We start from the raw sequence: 27,531 nt of genomic DNA on the forward strand, positions 1-27,531 counted from the left end.
TAAAACAGACCGCATTCTTTATTGTACAGAATTTCTCAAGTAGAAAGTTCAGATTAACTCGTACAGGTGCAAAGCAGCAAGAGTAACAGTACATTGCAATTCCAAAATTCCTGATAAACTGGTCTAGTTTCACACCTGAGAAATCTTCATAAGGCACCATGGTTAAAGTCTGGACATTGGTCAGAACAAGTCATACAGAGATCCAAGTCAAACATAGAACACCACCTAGACAAACAGAAAACAGTTGTGCATGTTGTTGAAGTCCCTCACCACTGCAAAGGCTATTGTGCACAATATATAGTATACAATCTTTGGCAGTAGTCTGAGCCTGTACGGCAATTGTATAGCATTAGCTTGCAATAGAACTACTATCATTTAGCGCATTCACAGCTCCATATAAAGCCTTCAATGTGCAAGACTCCCTCTCATTGGACGTGATCAATGCCAGCATGAGCTGGAAGGCATGTGGATAAGAATGACATTGAGAAAAACAGAAGAAAAAAAAACTTAAAGTTCAGACAACTGGAAAAAAGAGAAATAGATCAGTGCAACAAATCCCCATTTTTTTTTTTTTTTTTTAAATACACAAAAAACGTAAATAGAGTGATCGCTTGTAAACTTCAGGCACAGCCAATGCGTAAACTGCACTTCACTGTGCGAAGTACCTGAAGATGTGCCTGCGGCTTGGTTTTACGTACATGTATAAAAATATATATATATAAAAAAAAACTAAATTTGGCCCGCCACCATTCTGCTTACAACAGCAGAGTCAACGAAAATCACCCTGTTTAAAGGTCCAATGAAGATGTTTCTCAATATCAAATATGTTTTGGGTAACAAGTAAATTGTGATTGTTAATTAAAAAATGGTCAAAAATAACCAAAAATAGTATAGGGCAATTGCTCAAGCAAGGATTTTGCTAGGACTGTCTGGGAGTAGTCAGAGCGAGGAAGGGACTGAAAATTAGCGGTTATTGGCAGAAAGGTTTGGGATGCTTTCTTATTGGTCTATTAACTAATTTACTGCATGGTGACATAGAAGACCACAACTCCATACCACCAAATGATGCTGAAGTTCAGGCGGTCTTTTCAAACAGCATTTACACTAAAAGGGCATTTTCATTAACACAATTTCACAGTATTATTCCATCCTCAGTGTGGAAACGAATATAAAACAAGAAAAAAACCCACAAAAAAAACACATTTGACTGCACTTGGCCTTTCAAGGTTCTTCTCTACAATCATTTTTTGTCACATAGAAAAATAACTATTCCCTGTGCTGAGAGCAGAGTATGTATTTTTGTCGCAGCCACTGTTAGAGCTGCCGTTTTGGTTAGAGACGTTGTCGCTGAACCACTTCATTCAAAAGGACGTGTCATGTGGCGGCAATATGGGCTCCAAGGAAGAAATCCGTTAGCGTCAACATACAAAAAGATCCTCAAAAACACACCCGTGAATCATTCGACATTACTAACTAATGGACAGAGTCAGGGCTAGTCAGAGTGGTTGTATGGTAGTTCTATGGTCAGCTTCCGTTCTGTTATATGGGGGGGGGGGGGGGGGTTCTTATTCGCTCTTCAGCCTGTCACTCTTCCCGTTACTCTGGTTGGCCAGCTCCCTCAGCTTTCTCCTCTTCAGGTAGCCAGTACGCTGGGCTCGGTTCATCCTTGCCCCAAAGTAAATGACCAGGTTAATGGGCACCAGGACAGTGGTCAACCAGCCCTGAGGACACATGGACAAAAAGGTCAGAGGTTATTCACTATTCAGTGATGCGGAACTGGTCGCTTCTACATGACAAACAAAAATATATAAAATAGGTCAAGTCTACACACCACATTTCTAAAACGGAAAGTTCGGCACCAAACGGAGGAACAACGACTGAAAAGGGAGGGGCTACGTGGGGTGTACTCAGTTAGGGGTCTTACACACCAAATTGGTTTGATGTGGTTTTTCCAGAACTCTGGTGCGGTTACCCCCTTGGGTATGCAGTTCGCTGCAGGTGAGAACACAGTCCGGACCAAACATTGGTTATTTTCCCCGAGTTGCACATTTACCATTGGTTGTTTTGACGGCAAGCATTTGATGAAATGCATGCAGCGTCATAACTCGGGATCTCTGAAACATTGTGCGTAGCAGAACATTTATGAGCGCATCCGATGCAGATTAGGGGAGACGGGGACACGTCGCAGTTTTAACGGCTATTGCGCCGGTTTCTCCTGCATGTCGCTGGAAGACCAAAGCGAATATATGAAGTTTAGGACACAAGTGATCCTACTGTAAACCGATTTTTAACTTGATAACATTTGTCCAATAAACAAATGACCTGCATCGACACGTGGTTTTGATTACGCATTTCTCCCCCCCCCCCCCCCCCCCCCCTGTTTGAAGTCTAGCTTGGATTTGAATTGTGTGAAAACGCCCTTAGGAGATGAAGACCATCGCAAACAGTGGCAAAACGTTCTGTAACTTATTGGACAAATTCAGGTAAGTCCCTCCAGGTTTTGTTCCATTTGGTTTACCATTTACTTCCTAGTGAATACACCCCTGGATTTGTCCAACAAGACATTTTTGTTTTCAAAGTTATCAAACAAAAACCGGGAGATGAGCGGTGGAGCCGTACCATGACTGCGTGGGGGAAGTAGCCGTTGGTCTGGTCCTGCAGTCCGATGGTTGTCAGCTCAGCAGCCACATAGCGCTCCGGGGTGGGCTTGTCCAAGGTGGGCTTCCTGATACGGGTCATCTTGGTCGCCACAAAGAAGGGCAGCACGCTCTGGAGAACAGAAGTTTGTTTAATTTTTAAGCTATGTATAAAAACCACAGCAAATGTAGCCACGTTAAAGAGACGAGTGACACCGGTGTAAACAAAGAACAGCCTTGTAGCGTAAGCCACAAAAATAGAGGCATGACAGTACGGTTCTGTGCTGAAGAGCAGTCAGGAAGAAGCCATACTAGCTGACCTTTGTGGAACTGTCACGTGTCACACGAACTGGAAAGCAACTAGTAGCGAACAGGACCGTGTTCAGCACACAAAACATTGCTGAACTTCGCAGATAAAATGCCAGAGAAGCAGGTTCGTTTTTAAAATTTTATTTACATAATACAAGTATCAGAATGGTGGCCAACATTGTGTCCTGCTGAGTGTGGCCCAGGTGAACAGGATAAGTACTCACCTGGACAATGATTCCCTTTGCCTTATACTCCTCCTGAAGTCCCCGGGAGAAGAAGTCCACAAAAGCCTAAAAAGGAGCGAACAAGAAATACTGACCATTACCACCTACGAGAGAAAGTGCTTCCCCTACTGTAACTAAGACTGGGATTAAAAAAAATATATATATATATATTTTTTTTTTGGTTAACACAGCTTTGCCATCGTTTCTATATGTAACAAATCCTACTATGGAAAATAGGCCTGCAGTATGAGGATGGGCACCACAGGAGGTTGGTGGCACCTTAATTGGGGAGGACAGGCTTGTGGTAACAGCTGGAGCGGAATAGTATCAAATACGTCAAAACACATTGCTCCCGTGATTGATGCCATTCGCTCAGTTCTGGACATTATAAGCCGTCCTCCCCTCAGCAGCCTCCTGTGATGGGCACCAATAACACCATTTGTATTGTGCTTTTCTATACAAGTAACAAAGTGCTTCACATCATTAAATAAAAAAATAACAAAAGAGAGAAAAAACAAAAGGAGTAGTACCAATTAAAATCTATAGAAAACAGGGTGTTTCCAGGGCGGATTTGCACTAAAATGTGCAAGCCTGACCACCTCTGGGAGACCATTCCAAAGTCTAGGGACCCAAATGGAAAATGCCCGGTCTCCTTTTTGTTTTTAACCTAGACTTTGGAACGGTCAGTGCTTTTACCAGGGGACCTCAGGCTACGTTTTGGCTCCTACGGGAGAGAAGTTCAGCAATGTAGGTTGGGGCTAAACCAAATCTAGCCTTAAACTTCATTTTTATACAACACAAAAAAAAGAGAAAGTGACTGGCAGCCAGTGTAAAGCAGCTAAAAAAAATGTTATTATTTTTTTTAAGTGTGATGTCACATTTCCTGGTGCCAGATGAAAGCAGTACTGCAGCATTGTGAAATAACTGGGTGGAGGGATTTCTGACAGATGGGTACACAAAGATTTACAGTAATCTAGGCGTGAGGAAATAAAAACATGCATAACTTCCTCCAAATCAGTCAGACTTTACCTATATTTCTTAGAGGTTAAAAAGCAGGACCCGGACCAGTCTAGAGCAACACGAGAGAGTCACACCCACCTCTCCAGCTGGTCAACAAGGACGTTATGATCAATAATGTCAAACACAGCACAGAGATCCGAAAGAACTAGAAGAGAGCATCTACCGGCAGAGACGGGTCATTATTACGGACTTCCAATAAAGCCGTTTCCGTGCTAGGACGTGAGCGGAAGCCTGACTTCATACTCAAATTGCTTGAAAAACAACTAACATCTTGGATAAATAAGGAAGCTAAGAGAGGAGTCTATAATTATTCATGGAAGAGGGTGGGGGGGGAAACTGGGCATTTTAATTAAGGAGAGGTCGGACCAGAGCAGTTCTAAAATAGTCTGGAAAGGAGCCAGAGGTCAGGGAGCTATTTACAATAGACAGAATGCTGGGGACAAAAGTCATAACCTCTAGTGGTCTAGTAGTGATCACACCCAAGGGGCAGGTCTTCAGTATCAAGGAGGGACTCAACGGATATGCGCAAAGGAGCACAAAGGAAGCAGTAGACAGTCAGGGTAGTTGTCTCAAGTGCCTCCTGACCAGAAACACTATGGGGCCCAGCTACTGTCAATATAGGATCTTATCTTTTCTGTAAAGACTCAAAAACAGTTTGAAGAGATCCGGGGATGCAGGCATGTCATTGTTGTGTGTAAGACACAATCGTCTTCCACAGAATTGGATTTTGGAAGTACTCAGAGCAGGGCAGCGAAGTAGTTCACCCTTGCCTCTTCAACAGCAACAACGTAACTTCTCAGATCCTTAATTAGCTCAGAATACTTGGAAGTTAGCAGGTCTTCCATTTACATTCAGCGTTTCTGAGTTACTTTTTAAAGCACGAGCGTGGCCATTTAACCAGGGTGAGCCACAGGGAGACAATTTTTGGGGGGTGGGGGGTTATATCTGGTGCCTAGATAGCTAGTATTAGAGTTTGAGGTCAGGCTAGAGAGGAAGGCAGCCGGCGCATGGGAGAGAGAATCTGTAGAGTTCAAAAAGTACTGGCACTCAAAACCATTTAAAAAAAAAGGAATAACCTAAGGAGGCCCAAGATGCAAAAACAGGAACTGAATCCATCCTCGAAAGAGCGAAGTGCTATGTAAAAAATAAAAAATAAAATTTTTAAAGCATAAGTTTCAGCTTTGCCTTCATCAGTGCTGTACCATATCTGCTGCCACAGAGTCTGAAGTCAGCAGACATGTTACTGAAGCTGTTCCACCAAATCAGTGTGAAGACAAACTGAAATCAGTGGTAGGGGACAGAAAGGCATACTCAGACATTGACTAGCAGTTGTGCAGTTAAAGGATGCAATGTATACAAAGTGTGTGCATTTAAGGTGTAAACGTGTGTGGAGGTCTAAGACTGGCACTTGCCTTGGAAGAGGAGTACACAGTCAGAAGAGGGACAGGGTACATGCCACTGGCAGAGGAGATGTTGAGGACCACACCTTTGGACCTGAAACCACAAAAACCAAAAGGGAATTAGAAGTTGTTTTTTCCTGCCATGGAGTGCCAAAAGAGCCTCCTGTCCATCACAAGAGTACAAGCAGCCTAGTGCCACTGTAGACTGCCATACACACTAATCATAGTCGCTGTGCGGGTTGCCATGGCAGCGGCTTGCTTACGCATTTAGCACTCCGGTTGCTGCAGTGATGTAGTGAAAAAGGGGTTGGTTTGCCCCTCACGGCACCAAATGTGCCCCGCCTTCCCATTGGCGCAGAGAGCCCATGTGATTCGTCAGAGCCAATCGGAAGAGGGTGCACTTTGTGTGAATTGAAAAGCAGCTGGTCAGATCGGGGAACAAAGGGATAGAAAGAAGCAGGGTAGAAAGGCATCCTCTGTATAACACTGTTGAACTCATGTCCTGAACATTTGAAGCCCATGTCTTCATTTCATGGTCATTCTAAAAAATAAAAATGGAGAACATTTAGGCTTTTCTGATGTAAGTTCCAGCGTTAGGACAGCCTTGGTGCCGGCCTGTTCCTTTATGGAAAAGGAACAGCAAGCAGTGGGATGATAGCTGAACAGACTGGTACCCAAAATAAAATTGTCTACAAAGGATTTGATTTAGTGTTTGTAGTTTTACAGTGCAGCACAGCTTTGTCATGTGGATGAGCGTGTAAACCCCTTTTTTTATGATTTACATCCGAGACAACCTTTTTCGACCAGTCAGACACACTTGAACAGACTATCAATAGCATCAAAATGAATAAAAAGTTATTGTTCATTTATAATGTGGCAATAGCACTTAAAGAAAAACAAACTCACCTCTCCACCATTCTGGGTAGAACTAGACGAGTCATCTGAAAAGGGAGCAGGGAAAGAAAGGTGAACTCCTGAGCAAACAGTTCGATTACCTGACAAAACAGCATGGTCAGGAATCACACATGAAATAAGTCAAACAGGACACCATTATATGTAAATATTCAACTTCAAGACAAATTTCCATTTCGATAGATGCTAACACAACCTATACATTGTTTCATTTTTTAAAATAAAATACTGAAATGGCAAGGGAATGAAGTCACACAGGACCAGCGAGGAAGTTCACATTACCGCTACAGATTCCACCCAGCGGCATTATGGGAGATGTATAGCACACTGGTACATTTCAGCCGCGTAGGAAGCAAGGGCGAGCGAGAGAAGGAACGAGAGAAATCGGGGGAAGAAGTGGTGGTGCGTGGGTGGTGAACACAGACAGTGTTGGTGTAGTTCACCGTTGCTCTGGGAACCACAGGTAGCACGGCAGCAACAGTGGCAGAGAGGAAAGAGGATGAAGAGGAAGCGTGAAAGATGGACGCCCATCGACATGCCACCTGCGCCACTGTACGGTTGACACATTGTAACACTAAACTCCCTGAACTTTGCCGCAGACTGACAAGGTGCACACAACCTGTGCACTAAAAATAAAATAGCTGAAAAACTAGATGAATATCTATGGTATAGACATGCATAGCTGCCCCGTGGTATAGATTTATACACACAGAACTGCTACAGAAGCAAGAGAACTCTTACCTGGCAAACGGAGGTCATGTTGACATTGATCATGTTGGTGATGAACTAGAAGAAAAAGAACAAGGATCTTTGACACCTACTCTTCCCCTCTTAACTCCAAATGCAAGTGCTTGCTACACATAAAGTACAGCTAGGAACTTTAGCAATGTTAAACAGGCAGCCCTGTTTAATATTGATATTTTGCCCAATTACTGGTTAAAAGTAAAACGATGATCTAATTGTTCAAAAGAACAATTAGTAATTGTATTAATTACTGAATTTGGCTGCCTGTGTAAAACACAGCCTAATTGACACTCAATTGGTTTCGAAGAAGTCTCAAGTAACATGTCCCTCAACTACACAGAATTAACTCCAGAAAAACTCACATTGTCCAGGTCAGGAATATGCAGGAAGTACTCAGGGTAGGGATAGGATATCCCCACATTATTCACTGCAGAATAAAAAAAATAGAAGCCAACGAGGCCATTGTTACTGCAAATAAGAATTCTAACTGATGACGTTACACTTCCGAACCACCAGGTGGCAACAGGACCTCGGAGAGCCAGGCATTTCATTTAAAGAAATATACATTTTTTTTTTAACGGGGCATATAACCACACCTTAAAAACTGGAAGAGCAAGCCAAGCAGCACATGAACTTATATGCCCTCAAAGAATTACCTGAATGTGAGTCACACACCAAGAATGTGGACAGGCATCACTTTCTGTACGAACACATCCTAATAAAAACGCCTGAGGTAATTAAAATGACAGTAGTAGGCGGCTAATTGTAAATGACGACACTGCCCCAATTGCATACCACTCATACTGCTTTGGCTTCATGTCTCCTAGGTAACTCCAGGGTTAGAACTCAAGACTGACTATGGCATGTGTTGAGGTGTCAAGCAAAACGCTAACATGCATTCCACAACACGTTGTCAGTGTTCTGGAAATGTACTTTAAAAAAAAAAAAACTGACAGAATTTTACACACTTCTGCACGATTATGGACAAATAAAAGCTCAATGGCAATAGTGTGTACAAGCAAGTGTAGTTTCTCATTGTTGAGACCGATGACAGTATGGCCTTGGCAGGGGAAGGATGTCATTGTAAATAAGAATGTTCTTAACAGACTTGACTAGTTAAATAAATCATTTGTTTGTGGGTGAAATGTACAAAACATTAGGAACACCTGCTCTTTCCATGACAGACTGACCAGGTGAAAGCCATGATCCCTAATTGATGTCACCTGTTAAATCCACTTCAGTGTAGATAAAGGGGAGGAGACAGGCTAAATAAGGATTTCAAAGCCTTGAGACATGGATTGTGCATGTCTGCCATTCAGAGGGTGAATGTGCATGACAAAATATTTTATTGCCTTTGAACGGGGTATGGTACGCTCAGTTGGGGTATGGTACGCTCAGTTTCCTGTGTGTCAAGAACGGACCACCACCCAACTGTTGGAAGCATTGGAGTCAACATGGGCCAGCATACCTACGGAAAGCTTGAGACACCTTGTAGAGTCCATACCCGGACAAATTGAGGCTGTTCCGAGGGCAAAAGGGAAGTGCAACTCAATATTAGGAAGGTGTTCCTAATGTTTTGTACACTCAGTGTAAAGAGAGGATAGTGTAGTGTGGGGACAAGGGGTATACACAGCCACACGGCGACGAAGGCCAGACCAAAGGAACACCTACCCAGGACTCCGATCTCCAGTCCAGCCAGTCCAGCCTCGATCTTGGGGTAGATGTCCGATAGGCCAAAGTCCACGGCGATTGTCTTGGTCTCCACCTTGTACTGCGTCTCTGTGGACAGGAGGCAAATAAAAAGATAATCACACTCAGCAGTCACCCCATAAAAAACAGATGGTACCCTTTTCAACACCAAAAATTCCATTGAAAAATGAGCAGTAAAAAGACAACTTCTCAAACAGGAGAGGGCGCCGCGTACCCACTAATAAAACCTGAAAACGCCCGACGCTCTCCTTCCATCGATATGCCTGCTGCAATTAGCATGTATAAAACTTGTTTGTCTGATGGGCAACCCGGTAAGTTCCAAGAGGGGAAAAGAAATCCCAGGATGTGCCACTCGGAGGGATACGCAGGCAAGCGTTACCACTGCTGGATAGGGTTGAAATTTCCACAAGAGAGTAGAGAAGTCTAGTGGAGAGATACAAGGCTGGGCTGGAATGTCCCCATGAACCGACACACCCTATTCATGAAGCTATATTTAGCGCGTAACATTCTTTTTTTTCATATCCTGGACTAAGGGGGAAAAGAGTTGGAATTAGTCACAGGGTTTGTTATGGGGATTGAGACTGCCAGATTAAATAGGTTTGGGTTACCAGGTTCATTGTGAGCCAATTGAAGAAAAAAAGGTGACTAGAGGTACAGAAAAGGGATCGTTTGTTGGCACAGTGATTGGGGATGCCAGATTTGGGGGGGTGGGGTTAAGTTGCCAGGCTGATTGCTGATTGAGGGGGAGGAGTGCCAGCGGTTTGGAACCTTGAACCCTGCACGTGACAACCCATCAGCCCACTCTGAATCGTCAGCACGACAGGGGACATTGCACCCAAGGTGAAGGCTTAGGGGACCAGAATCCAGTCGCTTTTACGGTTGCATTATCGTAAGGCCAGAATGTCTAAGATTAGGGTGCCATTTTCCAAAATAAAAGGAGCATTCATTCAAACGCAGTGAGGAAACGAGACCACTGACTTACGCAACCAAACAATTTTGGTCATTTAAAATGAAATCTCGCCTTTAGTCAGTGTGCCGGTATCCTTTATACAGTTAATATACGGCACCTGAGAAACAAAATTGCACAGCACTGAGAATTTGAGGGTCTTCAGATCAACTAAATATACAGCCAACTTCACACCCCAAAAGGGAAGATAAGGGCTCCACCCAGCACAACCAAAAGAGGACTGGCCACCCCTCATAGCCTGGTTCCGCTCTAGGTTTCTTCCTAGGTTCCTGCCTTTCTAGGGAGTTTTTCCGAGCCGCCGTGCTTCTACACCTGCATTGCTTGCTGTTTGGGGTTTTAGGCTGGGTTTCTGTACAGCACTTTGAGATATCAGCTGATGTAAGAAGGGCTTTATAAATACATTTGATTGATGGATGAGTGAAGGGCTAAGGGAATGGGGACAGACATGAGTCAAGGCAGGCCTGCCCATATGGACATCCTCAACTTCCAGGCTTTCACGGAGGTGCGTGTGCACATCCCAGTGTCCTGTAATGACATACACAGGCTTGCCTTTTAGAGAGGGCTGGGGAAGCTTTTTACAGTGGCCATATTTGGTACATCAGCAGACGTAGAGAGTTGGCTGACGAGGCACACACTATACTCCATCAATTAGCATGTCCGACAGACAGAAAGGGTCACACCTTTTGCTTTTAACACCTTTATTTAACTAGGCAAGTCCGTTAAGAAAAAATATATATCGGCCTAGGAACAGTAGGTTAACTGCCTAGTTCAGGGGCAGAAATACAGATTTTTACCTTGTCAGCTCGGGGGTTTGAACTTGCAACCTTTCGTTTACGAGTCCCACGCACTAACCACTAGGCTACCTGCTGCCCACTTACCAAGCTGCCTGGCGACATCATCCAGCTTGTCCTGGGAGCGACTGATGAGAATCATGGCGAACCCTTTACGAGCGAGCTGAGAAAGGGGAGCAAAAAAGATGGGATGATTAGACGAACAGTACACCACAAATCACTGAAGACGATATTGAACCAGGGAACTCTACGATTCTTTTTTTTTAAAATGGAGACTAATTTGATTCCTATTGAACCATGTCACAGTTGCCTCGGCCAACTACGTTCTTGACCGAGCCTTCACTACTGCTCTGAACACATGCATGGCCCATTGACAAGGCTGCTCCAACTCAACAAGGAACGGCGTGAGGAGCTCAGTGGTAGCCTTGTTACCACCGCTCTTGTTCTTCCATCCTCGTGGAGACGGGAAATCCCTCAACGTCCCCACAAGGATAGTAAAACAAGAAATTATTCCCGGGTGGGAACATTTCCCAGAAGGACAAAGGCTATTTTTAGCTTAGGGGTTAGGTTTAGTGTGAGGGTTACAATTAAGGTCAGGTGTAAGGGAAAATAGGATTTGGACTGGAAATTTTAGGTCCCCACAAGGACAGAAAAAACAAGTGTGGGTGGTGCAAAAATCATTTTAAAACAATAGACCTGGAAGAGCCCTCCCTACCATGGCCTGTGCGTCACAAAGATTTTCCAATGGAGGAAATTAAATAAAGGGGTCATGCAGGAAACTCACCTCCTCCGCATAGACTTTACCGATGCCGTCTGTGGCTCCCGTCACAACTGAAGAAAAAAAAAATAATAATAATCAGTACTCATGGTTGCATGTTTCGTACAGTCGTTTTGGACCGATGCCTCGACTGAGCAGTCAACATACATCGTCAATGAGAGCTGATGAAGATGGTCCAAAGTGCATTACAGTGGTTTGGAAATACAATGCCATTCAAAAAAGAGGAAAACAAATTGATGTCACCAGATGACGTTAGCTAGCTAAGATTGAGGGGAGGCCACCAGATTTTAGCTAACCAATGTTAGCATTGCTAGCTATTTTTGACAAACTTTGCTAGCTAGTGACAACATTTCCATCAGTCTCAAGTAGAGTTCACATGCTGCTGGCAAAGTCGTTTCCTACTAAATATATGACTACTTTGGCAATGTCATCGTATTTCCAGGCACTATAGTGGAATTCAGACAGTTATTCTGGACAGAGGCGATCACCACTTTGGTGCCATCGAGGGCAGCTTGAGAAATTTCATAACGCAACAAAGTGACAGACGTGCAACCTATGAATAGGTTCCGTTTTTAAAAAAATTGCAGCCTAGCTCCAAGTCACTATATAACAGTGTATAACGCTAACATGTAGTGGGGAATATACAATATATTGGGGGTCCAACATAAACACACAAGTGTCAAGGCTTTCAAAGAAACTAATTGCAGAGAAAATTCTTGTCTTAACCGAAATTATGACACGCCTTCATTTCTGGTCAGACTGCTTCTTTGGGGGATGCAAACAGCAACAGTTTACATAGTACTGTAGCCTTCACGGGTGACCGGATAGCAAACAGTAAAAAATAAATGACAAAAACCAGCTGAGACGCACCCAACAACCTTGTTCGTCCATTATCATGTGGTACCGAATAAAAACATAAGTCTAAATGTAACCATTAAGCTAAAACTACATTTTTAAAACAAGGCCTCTCGACAATGCTCTTTTACAGTTGGCTGAAGAGAGTTCCATTCAAAGTGGTTGCAAGAGACTAGACAGTGGAGGTACAAGGAGTCCGGACAGATGTCCCTGTCATTCTCAGCTCACTTTGTCAAGACATACAGCTATTTTTAGCCAGCCTTCTGCCCATCACCCCTATTCCATGCCTGAACAATCGTCAGTCTCACACACACCCCTCTTGCTAACACTAACCAAAGCACCCAAATACAGGATTTTTAGGGTGGGAAGCTAAGTGGGCACCAATACGTACTATACCCCCAGCACAAACCATTGTGCACTATGAAATAGCACAGAGGAACCAACCCAGGGTTGATGAAAAGATTCAGACAGGTAGTAGCCATTCTCTGGCACAAAGCTGGAGGGGGAAACAAGGAGAGGGAGGGGAGGAATGATGACGAACAAGGAGCACAAGAGAAAGGAGGGGAGGGAGGACAGGGATCCTGGGGGTGGCTAAAAATAGAAACAGAGAGGAAAATAACGAGTGAAAGGAGGGAGAAGAAAGAGAGCGCAGTCAAAAGTGGAGAGAGAAGCAGATTGTTTTTTCCCCCCGCCCATCTTAAGAATGAAACGCTTCTTGGCAGAAAAGCCTCAATGGGCAACTGACTGTCGCATCAGGCTGAGACGGTACACTCCCCTGTACAAGGGGCTACATGCAGAGTATGGCCAGGCTAAAGATGACAGTATACCAACATCTCTCAAGAGATATGCCATAGTGAGCTTCTGTACATGAGCAACAGAGGAGCTGTATGCTAGATAGTGAACCACGCAGTTGGTCGTGAGATCTATGCCAGATTAGGAATACACCAGGAGAGTGCATGATGCCTACACAAATTGCACATGTAATTTCATCTGCGGTTTGTTAAATGGTCGCACATCGTTTTGTGAACGCAACCGCATTAGGTTCATTATGACAAGGGCAGTGTTGTCAGGACTGGAAGTTCCTGCACTCAAGGACTCCTTGAACTTCCTCCCCCGCCCTGCTTCACCTGAGACTTGACCCAAAGTTCAGAGCACATACACCCAACTCCGCAACACATTCTCTTTCGGGGAACAACGACCATACAGTCCCATGAATTGTTTGGATGAACCAACAAAACCAGATGGACAGAAAAAGAGAACGGAATGGGGGGGGGGGGGGGGTAGGAGCGGTTCTGAATCTGCACCGACCACATTCCACAGAGATATTAACATGTGGAACAAAGGGTATGCAACGCACTAGAAGTTAAATGCCTATGGAATCCCACAGGAACTGTAGGGCACATGTTTCTCTCTCCACCTGTCAGGGGATGAGTAGTGTATGTACACTCAAGTGCATTACCGCTTGCACTTTCGCCACTGCGGGTTTTCATGGTCGCCGGAATGTAGTGCCTTCATGTGGGACTAGAAGACACAGGGTGAGTGGGAGGGAGGAGGAAGTGCCATTGGTCGCATACCACGCCATCTGCCTACAAGAACAGTGAAGAGGAGAGAGGAGACGATGGGAATATGAATTGGGTTTTGAACCCCGATTCCACCTCCACAAAAAAAAAAGAATAATGTAAAAGACCATTGCTGATTCAAGTTAGTCCGATGGTTTTGCAGCTCAGAATGAAATGTAGCCGCTTCACGCCTCCCTTCTGTAACTCCTGAAGGGCTACACCGCTCCCTCATATCAGAAGAGAACCATGTACCCTCAAACTCATTTTGGCAAGGATGAGAGAAGGACAAATAACATTTTTTGGGCAAGTGGATATCGTAATTCATGGCACCCGCAGTGTATAGGTGGCACGTCAGGATCATTATTCCATATGAAGTGCACTACTTTTCGACCAGGGCCCAAAATAGGACTCAAACGTAGTTTACTATATAGGGAATATATCATATGCAGCCACAGACTTGACATCCCCGTCACCCCCATTGTGTTGTGCGCTACATCTACAATGGACAACCAATGTTAAGACTTGCATTTACTCATGCCAACCAAAATACTCTATGTAACAGAAACTAAATTAAATAGATTCAACTCAAATCTGTTAAGATCCTGGAAAATTTTTTTTTTAAATTATATAAACATATATATATATACACAGTGCCTTGCGAAAGTATTCGGCCCCCTTGAACTTTGCGACCTTTTGCCACATTTCAGGCTTCAAACAAAGATATAAAACTGTATTTTTTTTTGTGAAGAATCAACAACAAGTGGGACACAATCATGAAGTGGAACGACATTTATTGGATATTTCAAACTTTTTTAACAAATCAAAAACTGAAAAATTGGGCGTGCAAAATTATTCAGCCCCCTTAAGTTAATACTTTGTAGCGCCAAACATGTGGAAGAAGGTGCTCTGGTCAGATGAAACCAAAATTGAACTTTTTGGCAACAATGCAAAACGTTATGTTTGGCGTAAAAGCAACACAGCTCATCACCCTGAACACACCATCCCCACTGTCAAACATGGTGGTGGCAGCATCATGGTTTGGGCCTGCTTTTCTTCAGCAGGGACAGGGAAGATGGTTAAAATTGATGGGAAGATGGATGGAGCCAAATACAGGACCATTCTGGAAGAAATCCTGATGGAGTCTGCAAAAGACCTGAGACTGGGACGGAGATTTGTCTTCCAACAAGACAATGATCCAAAACAAAGCAAAATCTACAATGGAATGGTTCAAAAATAAACATATCCAGGTGTTAGAATGGCCAAGTCAAAGTCCAGACCTGAATCCAATCGAATCTGTGGAAAGAACTGAAAACTGCTGTTCACAAATGCTCTCCATCCAACCTCACTGAGCTCGAGCTGTTTTGCAAGGAGGAATGGGAAAACATTTCAGTCTCTCGATGTGCAAAACTGATAGACATACCCCAAGCGACTTACAGCTGTAATCGCAGCAAAAGGTGGCGCTACAAAGTATTAACTTAAGGGGGCCGAATACTTTCGCAAGGCACTGTATGTATGCATGTATGTATGTATATATATATATATATATATTTTAAAATAAATATTAAAACACATCACCCATTCAGTCAACATTTCCACACATTAGACCCAGAAAGGAACATAGTGTCCAAATTTCCCCATTGTTAAATTCACACAGAGCAGGATTTTAAAATTACCCTCACGTGAGTGGAGCATTACGGTCAGTGACGGCTGCACACAGGAAGGAGCTACGCGAGCAGGCACACAAGTGACACCACAGCGACTGACGTACCTAACAAAAGATGTGGGGGGGGGGGGGGGGTCTTTGTCCATGGGCACCTTTTTACTGTTGAATTTGTTTTATTCCAATTCTAAAAGTTGACCGAGTTATTTTCCTTTTTATATGAACTCAGGCAACTTAAAATTAGGCACTAATCTATGGATTTCACATGACTGGGGCAGGGCTGCAGACCACTTGGGAGCCAGGCACAGCAAATCAGAATTTTAATTTCTACCCACAAAAGGGCTTTATTACAGACAGAAAGTCCTCAGCACCCCCTGGTTACACTTGGTCTGTAGTGGAGGCCGGTTGGACATGCTGCCAAATTCTTTAAAAACGAGGTTGAAGGCAACTTATGGTAGATAATTAACCATTAAATCCTCTGGCAAAAGTTATGGTGGACATCCCTGCAGTCAGCATACCAATTGCACACTTTGTGACAAAATGACACATTTTAGAGTGGCCTTTTATTTTCCCCAGCACAAGGTAATGATCATGCTTCTTTTTTTTCAGCTCATTAAAAACATGGAACCAACACTAAACATGTTGCGTTGATATTGTGTTCAGTGTAGAACGTCTCAGAGGCTCAAATGTGTCACTCACATCTCTAAACATTTACGACAATAACACATTTTCAATGCCATTTTGGTTAAGTTATCCCCTGGTGGAGGGGGGGCTTAAATTGCACTCGGCGCTACACATCACGTAGTTGCTGCATATCGACGTTCCCACCTCAGAGGCACAGTGGAGCTGCCCCTGCCTGTCGCCTGCTCAATATTCATATTGAGGGCTAAAAAAAGGAGCACGAGTTAAAAATAGCAGCGAGGAGCCGAGCGCAGCCTCGTCTGGTTCTCGCCTGCCTGCCGCAGCACCTGAATACCAACAAGGAAGGAATGGACAGGGGAGGGGGGAAACACACCCGTTATGGCTAAAAACGGGGTCTACTCTGCAATGCATCCCAAAAGAAAATACAGAACGGCATTGGAGCAATCATGCTTATTTCAGCATCCTATTGCAGCACCGTTAATGGCTGTATATAATATAGCGCTGTAGCTCCAGAAAAACTGCGCAAATCAAAATGGTTGCCAAACTAAAAGTGGATCTCTATCCCTCACTAAAGCCCCAATTAACATTCGTGGAGAGGATGCGGTCCTCGTGTTGCCCCTCCTTTCCTCGGGAGCGGTTAAGTCATTTGTCGTACCCCTGTCCCTCCTATCAACGAGCCAGCCCTTCCCTGTCAGAGAAAGGTGTGTGGTAGGGAGGCGGGCTGCAGTAGAAAACCCAACGCGACCGCCATCCCTGCCTTCACCCACCTCAAAACAAGTTGCTTTAAATAGCAAGAAAAGCAGCAAGTCACGTGGGCAAAAAAAAAAGTCGACAGCTACTGCTTTATGAGCCGAGAGCAAAAATAAGTCTACTTCGAGCCGCCCACGACCAAATATAGCGTCTATATTTGAGTACAGTGTAAAAATTGCCTCCCAGTCACAGGCTTGTTATTTTTCTTCATATGAAGAAAAAGTTGAGATAACTTACTAAAAAAAAAATAAAGAAATTAATTCCTTCCATCTCAATGGGTAATAAACTGTCGCAGATATGAATTTGATGACCAGAACAGGCTTTCCTTTACAACAGTGTAACTATGAATCCCAGTGGCGGTCAGTGGAGTTTAGGATGAGCGATAGGACGATTATTTTTCTCATGAGCATGGCCTTATGTCCATTACAGCATGTTGGATGACTCATTCATATTCCAGTCACCCAGTTCAATGTAACATCGATAGGTTTAGGCTACTACATGATACTCAAAATGTTCCCTATACCCATCATAAGGTTGCGATAACCTAGCCTATTAATGAACATTTGCAACGTAGGTGCACACAGGTCTAGATTAACCTTGTGCGAGACTGACAGCTAGCTAGCTTGTAATCATTAGTCCAGTGGCAAACAAGATATTCTATTTTTTTTATCCGTTTCATTTTACATTTAAGGAAAAAAAAAAAAAAAAAAAAAAACAGAATCAGTAGAATGAACACACCCTTGATCATAGCAGCCACGTTGTATTCATTCTAGCCTCACATTTTCCCTTTGTTTGTGGACTTCAATGTACAACACATCAGCTGTATGTGACCAGGCAAAAAAGCCTTTCCAATCAAAACCAAATAACCGCTACACAGCCTAGATCGTTGTCACCATATTAGCTAAAGTAACGTCCTAGTCAACATAGCTTGTAGAACTAAAGCGTTAGTAAACACGCTACAATCATGCAGTTACTAGCACGCCCAGGTGGCAACAAATTAATACAACCAAAAGCTTACCTTGACTTGGAAGAGTTCCAGTATTGTGTTGGATAGTCAGCTAGCTAATATAGCATCCCTCTATTTGAGCCACTAAACTAGCCAGTTGCATTCATTTGCTAGCTAAGTGAAACTGAAAAAATAAAAGAAACTTGCATTTCTATTTAAGAAACCTATTTGTTGAAACTGTTGAACTATTGTCTTTGAGTCAACTACTTATCACATTTTATGCAATGCTAGCTAGCTGTAGCTTACGCTTTCAGTAGTAGATTAATTCACTGATCCTTTGATTGGGTGGAGGACATGTCAGGTCATGCTGCAAGAGCTCTGAACTTCCGGAGGACATCCCCCATCCTGTCATAATTACTGTGTAAGTCTACGGAAGGGGGGTGAGGCGCAAGAGCCTCCTACGTTTTGTATTTTAGTCAATGTACCCAGAGGACGGATGCTAGCTGTCCTCCGGCTACACCATGGTGCTACCCTACAGAGTGCTGTTGAGGCTACTGTAGACCTCCATTGCAAAACAGTGTGCTTTAATCAATTTGGTCATATGTTATCCTTTAGATAAAACTATTCTAAATATATTCACTTCAATGTGTTTCCATTTTTATGAAATTCACTGAGGATGGTCCTCCCCTGAGGAGCCTCCATGATGAATCCCTGTCATCTGCAACAGTTGTCCATTACAATGTCACATTACCTCCTGTGGCACCTGCCAATCATACAAATAAAATTGTATTGGTCACATACACATATTTAGCATATGTTATTGCGGGTGTAGCAAAATGCTTGCGTTCGTAGCTCCAACAGTGCAGTAATACAACTGTAGAGCACTACAATTGTAAATAACTACGGCGGCACATTGCATGAAAGTCTACACTTGAAATTGTAGTTGTCTAGATTTAGATGAACGTATGTTAATGTTACCTAACCTTATCTGCAAGACAAACTACAACTTTAAAAAGTCTAGATTTAGCAGGTTTTTCTGCAGAGGGGTTCCAGAGTGCACTAGAGAGATTTCAGACGCCTCAACAGGAGACAGCAGGAAAACCCAGTAGGACAGCGTTATGCTGCTCAGACAGAGTCCGAGAGATCAGAGCCCATGTAGTGCCATTTGGGACACAACCCTTGCTTCACTTGAACCCTAACCCAATTCCCATCTTACATACTCTTCCAATAAGGTCTTGGTTATCAAACATAGTGGAGACAATACTCCTCGTCAACAGTGTGTAAAGCTCTGCAGTTAGCACTTTTGCCAAAAAGGTAATCAATAACCCAAACTCAACTGTAGAGCTTCACAACGTCAATGCAGGTATTTAAATCTTTCCGTCAACGCTGAGCAAATCTACACAAGTTTCTCAGACAACCAAGACATCATAGGAAGTCTTTGCAAGAGGAGAATTGGGTTAGGGTTCAGAGTTACTGCCTAGAGATGTACCTATTACAAAACCCAAGAACTCAACTGAAAGAGCCTAGGCTTTAACGAAGTTAATTTATGATGCAATACAATCACAGGTGGTATCACATTGTGTTGTGCATGCAAATGCACTGATGGACTCTAGTTCTGGGCATGTTGCACTACCAAAATCAACAAGAACCTTGTGCAGTTCTATGCAGTGAATAGTATTCAATTCACCCCATTACAACTATACTGCTAAGGTGGGCTCTAACTTTATGAAATGTATTTCATGCACCTGTGCCCCTAAGCACCAACACCACCCATTACTAAAATAAAAAAGGTGGAATTTATTTTAGCCCAATTTAACTAGGCAAGTCAGTTAACAAATTCTTATTTTCAATGATGGCCTAGGAAGTGGGTTAACTGCCTTGTAAAAATCTCTCGTTCTGCCCCTGAACCTTGTCAGCTCGGGGATTCGATTTTGCAACCTTCCAGTTACTAGTCCAACGCTCTAACCACTAGGCTACCTGCCGGGAGAAAAAAAAAAAAAAAAAAAACTGGCATTAAACAAAAGGAATTTGAAAACAGCAGGTTTACACCAGCCTCATTCATACACATACCGACTGGTCTGAGCAAGTGGACTGGAATAGCAGTATGTGTTTGATAGCATTTCTTTTTGAGATTAAGTGCAAACATGGGATATATAAAAATATATTTTATAAAGAAACCGATGAACTTCCTTTTCTAACAAATAAAGTAACACGAGTCGTGACAGTGGAGCGAGAAGTGGGGGGCTCGCAGAGGGCAAGAAATGAATGCGAAATTGATGGGAAGAGAGGGATAGAACAAGAGGAGATGAGAAAGGCTGGCTAGGGAAGGAGTGACAGGGGCTTGAAATTAAGAGCTACAGCTTTCTCTACCCAGCAGCCCCGGCTGCAGCACGTGTCTCAGCGCGTGTTCGTCACATGAAACGCAACGCTGCTCTCCCTCAGTCTCCAACCATCCACCCCTCGCATTTATAACACTAGGGGGAAGCACATTCACAAGCATAGATGGAGCTGCTGACCCTTCCTCAGTGACCGGCACATTTCATTCACATACATTACCAGCCAAAAGTTGACACCTGCTCAATAAGTTTTTTTTTTTTTTTTTTTACATTGTAGAATAGTGAGCACATCAAAACATATGGAACAAGTGTAAGACAAAAATATATTTTATATTCTTCAAAAGTAGCCACCCTTTGCCTTGACGACAGCTTTGCACCCTTGAATTTTTCCTTCTTAACGCATTTCAGCCAATCAGTTGTGTTGTGACAAGGTAGGGGTGGTATACAGAAGATAGCCCTATTTGGTTAAAGACCAAGTCCATATTATGGCAAGAACAGCTCAAATAAGCAAAGAGAAACGACAATCCATCATTACGTCAAGACATTAAAGTTAGTCAATCCAGAAAATTAGGAAAATTAAGAATTTTGAACGTTTCTTCAAGTGCAGGCGCAAAAATAAGCAAGCGCTTTGATGAAACTGGCTCTCATGAGGACCGCCACAGGAAAGGAACACAGTTACCTCTGCTGCGGGAGGATAAGTTCATTAGTTACCAGCCTCAGAAATTGCAGCCCAAATAAATGCTTTACAGAGTTCAAGTAACAGACAAACTGTTAAGAGGCATGAATCAGGCCTTCATTTATTTTTTTAAACCTTTATTTAACTAGGCAAGTCAGTTAAGGACAAATTCTTATTTACAATGATGGCCTAGGAACAGAGGGTTCCTAGGCCATCATTAACTGTCTTGTTCAGGGGCAGCAAGACAGATTTTTACCTTGTCAGCTCGGGGATTTGATCTTGCAACCTTTTGTTTACTAGTCCAACACTAACCACTAGTGTGCCGCCCCCAAATGGTCACATTTCTGCAAAGAACCCACTGCGACAAGACACCAAGAAGGAGACTTGCTTGGGCCAAGAAATGCAAGCAATGGACATAAGACTGGTGGAAATGCATCCTTTGGTCTGAGTAGTCTAAATTTGAGATTTTTGGTTCCAACTGCCATGGCTTTGTGAGACGCAGAGTAGGTGAACAGATGATATCCACATGTGTGGTTCCCACTGTGAAGCCTAGAGCTTTGCTGGTGTGATGGTGCTTTGCTGGTGACACGGTCTGTGATTTATTTAGAACTCAAGACACTTAACCAGCATGGCTACCACAGCATTCTGCAGTGATACGCCATCCAATCTGGTTTACGCCTAGTGGGACTATAGGACAATGACCCAACAACTCCAGGCTGTTTAAGGGCTATTTGACCAAGAAGGAGAGTGATGGAGTGCTTTATCAGATGACCTGGCCTCCACAATCCCCCGACCTCAACCCAATTGAGATGGTTTGGGATGAGTTGGACTGCAGCGTAAAGAAAAAGCAGCCAATAAGGGCTCAGCATGTGGGAACTCCATCAAGACTGTTGGAAAAGCATTCCAGGTGAAGCTGGTTGAGAGTATGCCAAGAGTGTGTAAAGCTGTCAAAGGCAAAGGGTGGCTACATTGAAGAATCTAAAATATATTTTGATTTGTTTAACACTTTTTTTAGTTAGCGCATGGAATCATGTAGTATTTCATAGTTGATGTCTCCGCTATTATTCTACAATTTAGAGAACAAAAACCCTTGAATGAGTAGGTGTCCAAACTTGACTGGATGTGCATGTTCCTTACAATGAATGAAACACAGCGCCTATTCATGACAAGTACACCAACTGAAAACCTTTTGACATGTCACTTGCCAACAACTTTCCCCTTTATCAAAATACGAATTTCCACACATCCTTAGGCTGTTGCCATAACAGTCATAACCAAAGTAAAAAGGGTCCTTTACATTTCGGAACAACTGACCAGTCTTCCATGTCACGCTGACACTAACTCCTGAATGGCTACACCCATCCCTCATAATATGCAACAGTTCCAATCGCTGAATAAACTAATTCAGCGATAAGGGATAAGAAAAAGGGAAAAGACGAGCTAGAGGTTGTGACAAGTTCCATGTCATATGCCCTGTGGGAAGTCTCTGCCTATCAACGGATGAAACACACCACAGAGAACCTAGTGGCCCTAATGTTGAATCCAATGGCAATGACCTTTTCAGGAGCCACATCCTAAGAATAACCTTTCAAAGTCTCCTACACCGTAGCGTCATCCGTTCAGTTAGATTTACAGAGGCAAACCCCCCCCCCCCCCCCCCCTAAAATCTTACTCGTTGGTTTGATCCATGCCTCTAAAAAAGGAATTAGAAGCTTCTGTATATCATCTGCAACACACTGGTATCCTTAAGCAAGATGTGCTGCTCTGTGAACTAATGAAGAGGTGCGGAGAATTTCTACAAGACAGACCAGTCGAGTCTAGAAATAACTTCTTTATGTTTCACATAAAATAAAATAAAGTAGGGATCGCTGAGCTCTATGAAAAGTATATTCATCCTACAGAATATGTTGGTCATTTCTAAAACAGCCTCAACTATTCATTTTTCCCCGAACCACAACATCACATTTTTGGATATAAATCTGTTACTTATATATGCGTAGATCACTTGAATTGTGTAACTATTGGAGGACACTGCATACCACATAAGAGGTTATCGTTAAGCAAGAGCTTTAGTCTTTTACAGACGATGGATAAGGCAGGAGAACAAGAGGGGATGCCTCCTTGAGTCAGGCAGGGTGTATGACTCCAAACCTACCACCAGGAGTCCCCTCCACTCAGGGAACACGACAGCCTCACTGGAGCATCCAAAGGAACGCCAGTGAAATTCTTGCGTAGCTCGTAAATCAAGTATGTGCACAAGAGATGTAGCCAATGTACTGGCAGGCTACAGCACGACACATATGAAGGTTGAAAAAGGGGGCATAAAACAGAATGGAGATTTGAGAACGTCTCCTTTCTTTAATGAATTTCTTCACTGGTGACCTTTTAGTAATACGCTCGGGCCTGTATCCCAGAACCAGATTAAGCCTAGTCCTGGACAACAAGTGTGCAATTGAAAATCGTGTTTTTGTAAATGTACTTTTAAGCCAGCTGTCTGCATATTGCAAGACATGGCATATCCAAAATGTGACGGTCCCGTTCTGTGAGCTTGTGGCCTACCACGTCGCAACTGAGCCGTTGTTGCTCCTAGACGTTTCCACTTCACAATAACAGCACTTACAGTTTGACCGGGGTAGCTCTAGCAGGGCAGAAATGTGACAAACTGACTTGTTGGAAAGGTGGCATCCTAAGACAGTGCTATGTTAAAGTCACTGAGCTCTTCAGTAAGGCTATTCTACTGTCAATGTTTGTCTATGGAGATTGCATGGCTGTGTGCTCAATTTTATACACCTGTCAGAAGAGGGTGTGGCTGAAATAGCCAAATCCACTCATTTGAAGGGGTGTCCACATAATTAACCTAAGTGTGAATACATAATTTACAAAAGTGTATGCATACACCTTTTTAGTCCAGGACTTATGTCTGAGAAACCTGGTCCAAGATCTGTTGGTGTGGTTTAAACAATGACCATATGAGTTGGCAAGAGAGCACAAACAGATGTGGGATCAGGCTATAAGAGAAGAGGCTGTAAAGTGACTTGAGAGTGAGCGAGCATGCATGCGTGGTGCAACCTGGCTGCCAGACCTGTGCTTCAGGATCAGGAACCAGTTTCCCCATACCCTGGGGCATTGTCACCTCCAACCGCTGTGCATACTCTAGGGACTGACATTGGAAATTAATGTGAGAAGAGACAAGTCAGACTGGTATTCCTATGACTGTTGGTTTCAGGGTGAGGCATGCATATTTCACAAGAACAAAAAATACCACGGTAGCACTTTAAACAAAAATAGCATCCCACAAAAAACATGAAATCCAATTATCAGTCAGAAATTATGAATTATAACATTTGTATATAGTGATGTGGGCTAGCAGCATGCCGAAGTGGGCTAGCAGCATGCCGAACCTCAGAATATGCAACAATAAATTCGGATATGGGCTGCAAGGGTTATATAAATGGTTACATTCAAGCGACCATTCAACGTGAGCGCCAAGACATGATTTTGGGAACGTGTCGCAATCTATGACAAGGCAATGACCGATCACATAGCTAGAGCGCCGATGTACACTGGTATCCCGACGCATATAAACCAAGAGAACATCAAACTATGCCATTACGCATTCAATAAGCATTCCACCAATGCGACACATGTTGGAATCCTTCATCTAACGCACATGACATTCATTTTAAACCAAATAAACAAAGCCATCCAAACCCAGAAACAACTTTAGACAAACGTAGGTCATGATGCAGAGATAAAAGCGTAGCTTTAAAAACAATACACTGTCATCGTTTTGGATAAGAGAACGTAGAGGATGGTATGGGGGGCGCTCGGCAAATTGCGCAGCAAGACGAGAACGAGCTTTTGCTCTAGACGCAGCAGTATTCTCGAAAGACAAGACTGGATAACTGGGTCAAGATAGGCCAAGGCTATTTCAACGAGACTAGGCTCCACATTATGCAAAGGCACGATCCTAAAATGTCTTAACAGCGAATATACTCTTATTTGACCAGGACGGCGACAGAAGCCCCTAGTTTGAACAAAAATAAACTTGAAAAACACAGGATACGAGTTTGACCAAATACAGCTGGCTGCTTAGAATGTGGGAAACTCAAATCAATTTCAAGCTAATCAGATAAGAATATCGAAAAATTAAGATCAATCCATTTGATAACCCATTTTAGGTAGCCTATTAATTGCGTAAACAAAAAACATATGGCAACAATGCACGCATGACCAAAATATAGCCTGGGGTTTATTATAAACTGTTGAATAAACTATGAAAATGTTAACATTACAGAGAGGAATCTATATTTGGGGTAAATCCAAATATAGGTCACGTCTTAATTGGGCATATCAGGTGGATGGGCTAATGTCGTTCACTGTGCCGCTGGATGAATTTTCACCCACATATTACCTATCTCTAAATGAGCGCACAACCTGCGGAATTTGGTTTGTGGTTTATCTGTACTGGACATCATCCTTTCGAATGGACGGCGAAAAACAATGCTGGTTCGGGTTCTGGAACTTCAGTCATGGGTGCTGAAGTGCGGCTGTTGCACACTGGAAAGCCAATAAGCGTGATCTTGTTAACATGTTAGGGCGTTTACGCGATAGTCCTGATACACAACTTAACTTTCTAAAGTCGGCGATACGTCAAATATGATGAGAATGCAGTATTTTCGTTGATGTATAATAAAGTTGGAGTAAATATCCTAATTTTTTAAAATGTTCTTGTCGAGCTCAAGGCTTCTTGAGCAGCCTTCGTGACTTTTTGTCGTAAGGAATCCATGTGACCAACTCACCTGCCCATTTGCCCAGTTTCGGCGAGAGCAACTGGCCATTTCCCCAGACCCAAATCCGAAAACCTTGGAGGAGTCGGTGGAGCACCCACAAAGACAGTGAGGCCACGGTGAATGCTCCGACCCAGAAGAGTGGCGTCTCGGCCACAGGAAGCATGTCCTCCACGTTCAACGAATACATGACAGCTGTTTTTCTGTGGAGACCTCAAATTTAGGCAATGTGCTCTAATTTCAAGGCACAACGTGCGAATCCCTTTATAAGGAGGTTGTAGCATCACACTCCCACAACACTAGTCTATCCTGATTTAAACACACACCCACCACCTACTCTATAGCCTGCCTGCAAACCCACCTCTGCTCGTGATTGGTTACAACAACTGTCTAACAATAGAAACTGCCCACCCTTTGGTGAATTTACATGCCAATCCGCAAGACTCCATTCCCATTCATGCATTGGGCGCATTCGTTTTCCATGTCCCGGTGCTCCGGGTAAACGTAGTATGTACATTATAGACCATTCCACTGGTCTCCAATGGTCTCCATTCCCCCGAGGCACAGGGCCATGCAAAACAAATGTGCCCAGTGTTCTTTATGAAGCAGGGTGGCTCAAATGTGGTCCTAGGTGAGGAGCGATTGGGCGTACAATACGGAAACTTCTCTTCCGAGCCTTTCATTGGTTCCTGTTGTAACAGGTTTTTCAGGTTTAGTCAGGATTATGAAACCCTCCAAACCCACGCGTTCCAAAAAAAACTGCCCACACCACTTTATGAATGGAAGGATGCTCCGATTGGTGGAACAATAATCTATCCACCCGCCTCCCGGAGAGTTTTGGGAAAGACGTCATTCGATTACGAAATCAGTTCGCACCCTTCTAAACATGACTCATTCACCCATTTTAAGCACCCTGGTACCATTATATTGACAATTACAACAAGTGATGGGACACACCACACTGATTAACGCTTATATGCGCCCTAAAACAGAACAAACACATGCGCCCGTTTTTTTTTTTTGCTTACATTTTATGAGCACAAGAGCACCTGTCCCCCCAAAAAACTACAAACCCCATATGGCCATTTAATTCTATTCTCACGATTCGCGAGACCGTTTACCCTAGTCAGAGAAGACGAAACGAAGCGAGATTGTTTACTCCATCCAAAATCTGTACACGAAAATAAGACCACGAAGTGAGGAACATTTGTATGGAGGTCAATGAGAGAGTGCCGAATTTGGTCAACAAACAATATATCTGCTAATTTGCTGCATGAGGCTTATTTGATTGAATATAAGTTTTGTAATTGTCAGGTTGTTATGAATGCACTGATATAAGTGGACACGCGTGGCATTTCGGCAACTTTGGGGAAAGCCTTTATATCGGAGTAGTACCTGTTGTTCACAAGCGATATCTGCCCTCTCAATGGATAGAATAGTCCCACATGATCTCGCCTCCAGCTTGCCTTCCATCTTTCAGGACATGTATCTCCATTGTTAGTGCGGTCACTCGATTATCTTGTCAATATAATAGAAATTCTTTGCCATAGTACATTTCCCAAACACGGAAGAGATGGGAGGCTGTGTGATTAACGGGGTGAAAAAAGTGTTTCCCCTTACATAAACACAGAGACAGTCAGTGGATGTCTTAACACTTTATTCCATCGCACTGTACATTTGTGAACCACACGACTCGAACAGGATTGTTGAGAGAATATGCGTCTCCTTGGAGGGATGTCACGACTCGGGAGAGTTGGCCATTTTTTATGTTAAATGCATTAGCTTGTAATCCAGACGGAAAGTCTCACAACAGTGTAGCCTAGGCT

The 27,531-nt window shown here is 43.3% G+C and overlaps 1 protein-coding gene across 2 annotated transcripts; it reads right to left on the minus strand.

The window, feature by feature from the left end:
• Positions 1–26,305, minus strand: hsd17b12a (hydroxysteroid 17-beta dehydrogenase 12a). Of its 2 annotated transcripts, none has more exons than XM_021566111.3 (11): positions 25,718–26,305; positions 11,498–11,544; positions 10,801–10,876; positions 8,917–9,024; positions 7,608–7,672; positions 7,243–7,287; positions 6,496–6,530; positions 5,602–5,683; positions 3,170–3,235; positions 2,620–2,769; positions 1–1,721 (listed from the first exon to the last, which is right to left on the minus strand). In XM_021566111.3, exons 1-11 carry the CDS (start codon positions 25,893–25,895, stop codon positions 1,566–1,568), a joined length of 1,008 nt encoding a protein of 335 aa, XP_021421786.1. In that variant the 5' UTR covers positions 25,896–26,305; the 3' UTR covers positions 1–1,565. The 2 variants fall into 2 exon arrangements, with proteins under 2 accessions (XP_021421786.1, XP_090058915.1); XM_090202789.1 differs by lacking the exon at positions 25,718–26,305 and adding an exon at positions 17,976–18,307.
• Between the last annotated feature and the right edge of the window lie 1,226 nt (positions 26,306–27,531).

The sequence above is a fragment of the Oncorhynchus mykiss genome, chromosome 2 (assembly GCF_057628025.1).
Source record: "Oncorhynchus mykiss isolate SJ-2025 chromosome 2, ASM5762802v1, whole genome shotgun sequence".
Classification (NCBI taxonomy): Eukaryota; Metazoa; Chordata; class Actinopteri; order Salmoniformes; family Salmonidae; genus Oncorhynchus; species Oncorhynchus mykiss.

Excerpts from the sequence above, each read along its gene's own strand:
- hsd17b12a (XM_021566111.3), bottom strand. The coding sequence starts at position 25,895 with ATGTATTCGTTGAACGTGGAGGACATGCTTCCTGTGGCCGAGACGCCA. Across the intron at positions 2,770-3,169 it reads CAAAGGGAATCATTGTCCAG|AGCGTGCTGCCCTTCTTTGT; the intron begins GTGAGTACTTAT and ends TCTGTTCTCCAG. Across the intron at positions 1,722-2,619 it reads ACTTCCCCCACGCAGTCATG|GGCTGGTTGACCACTGTCCT; the intron begins GTACGGCTCCAC and ends ATGTGTCCTCAG.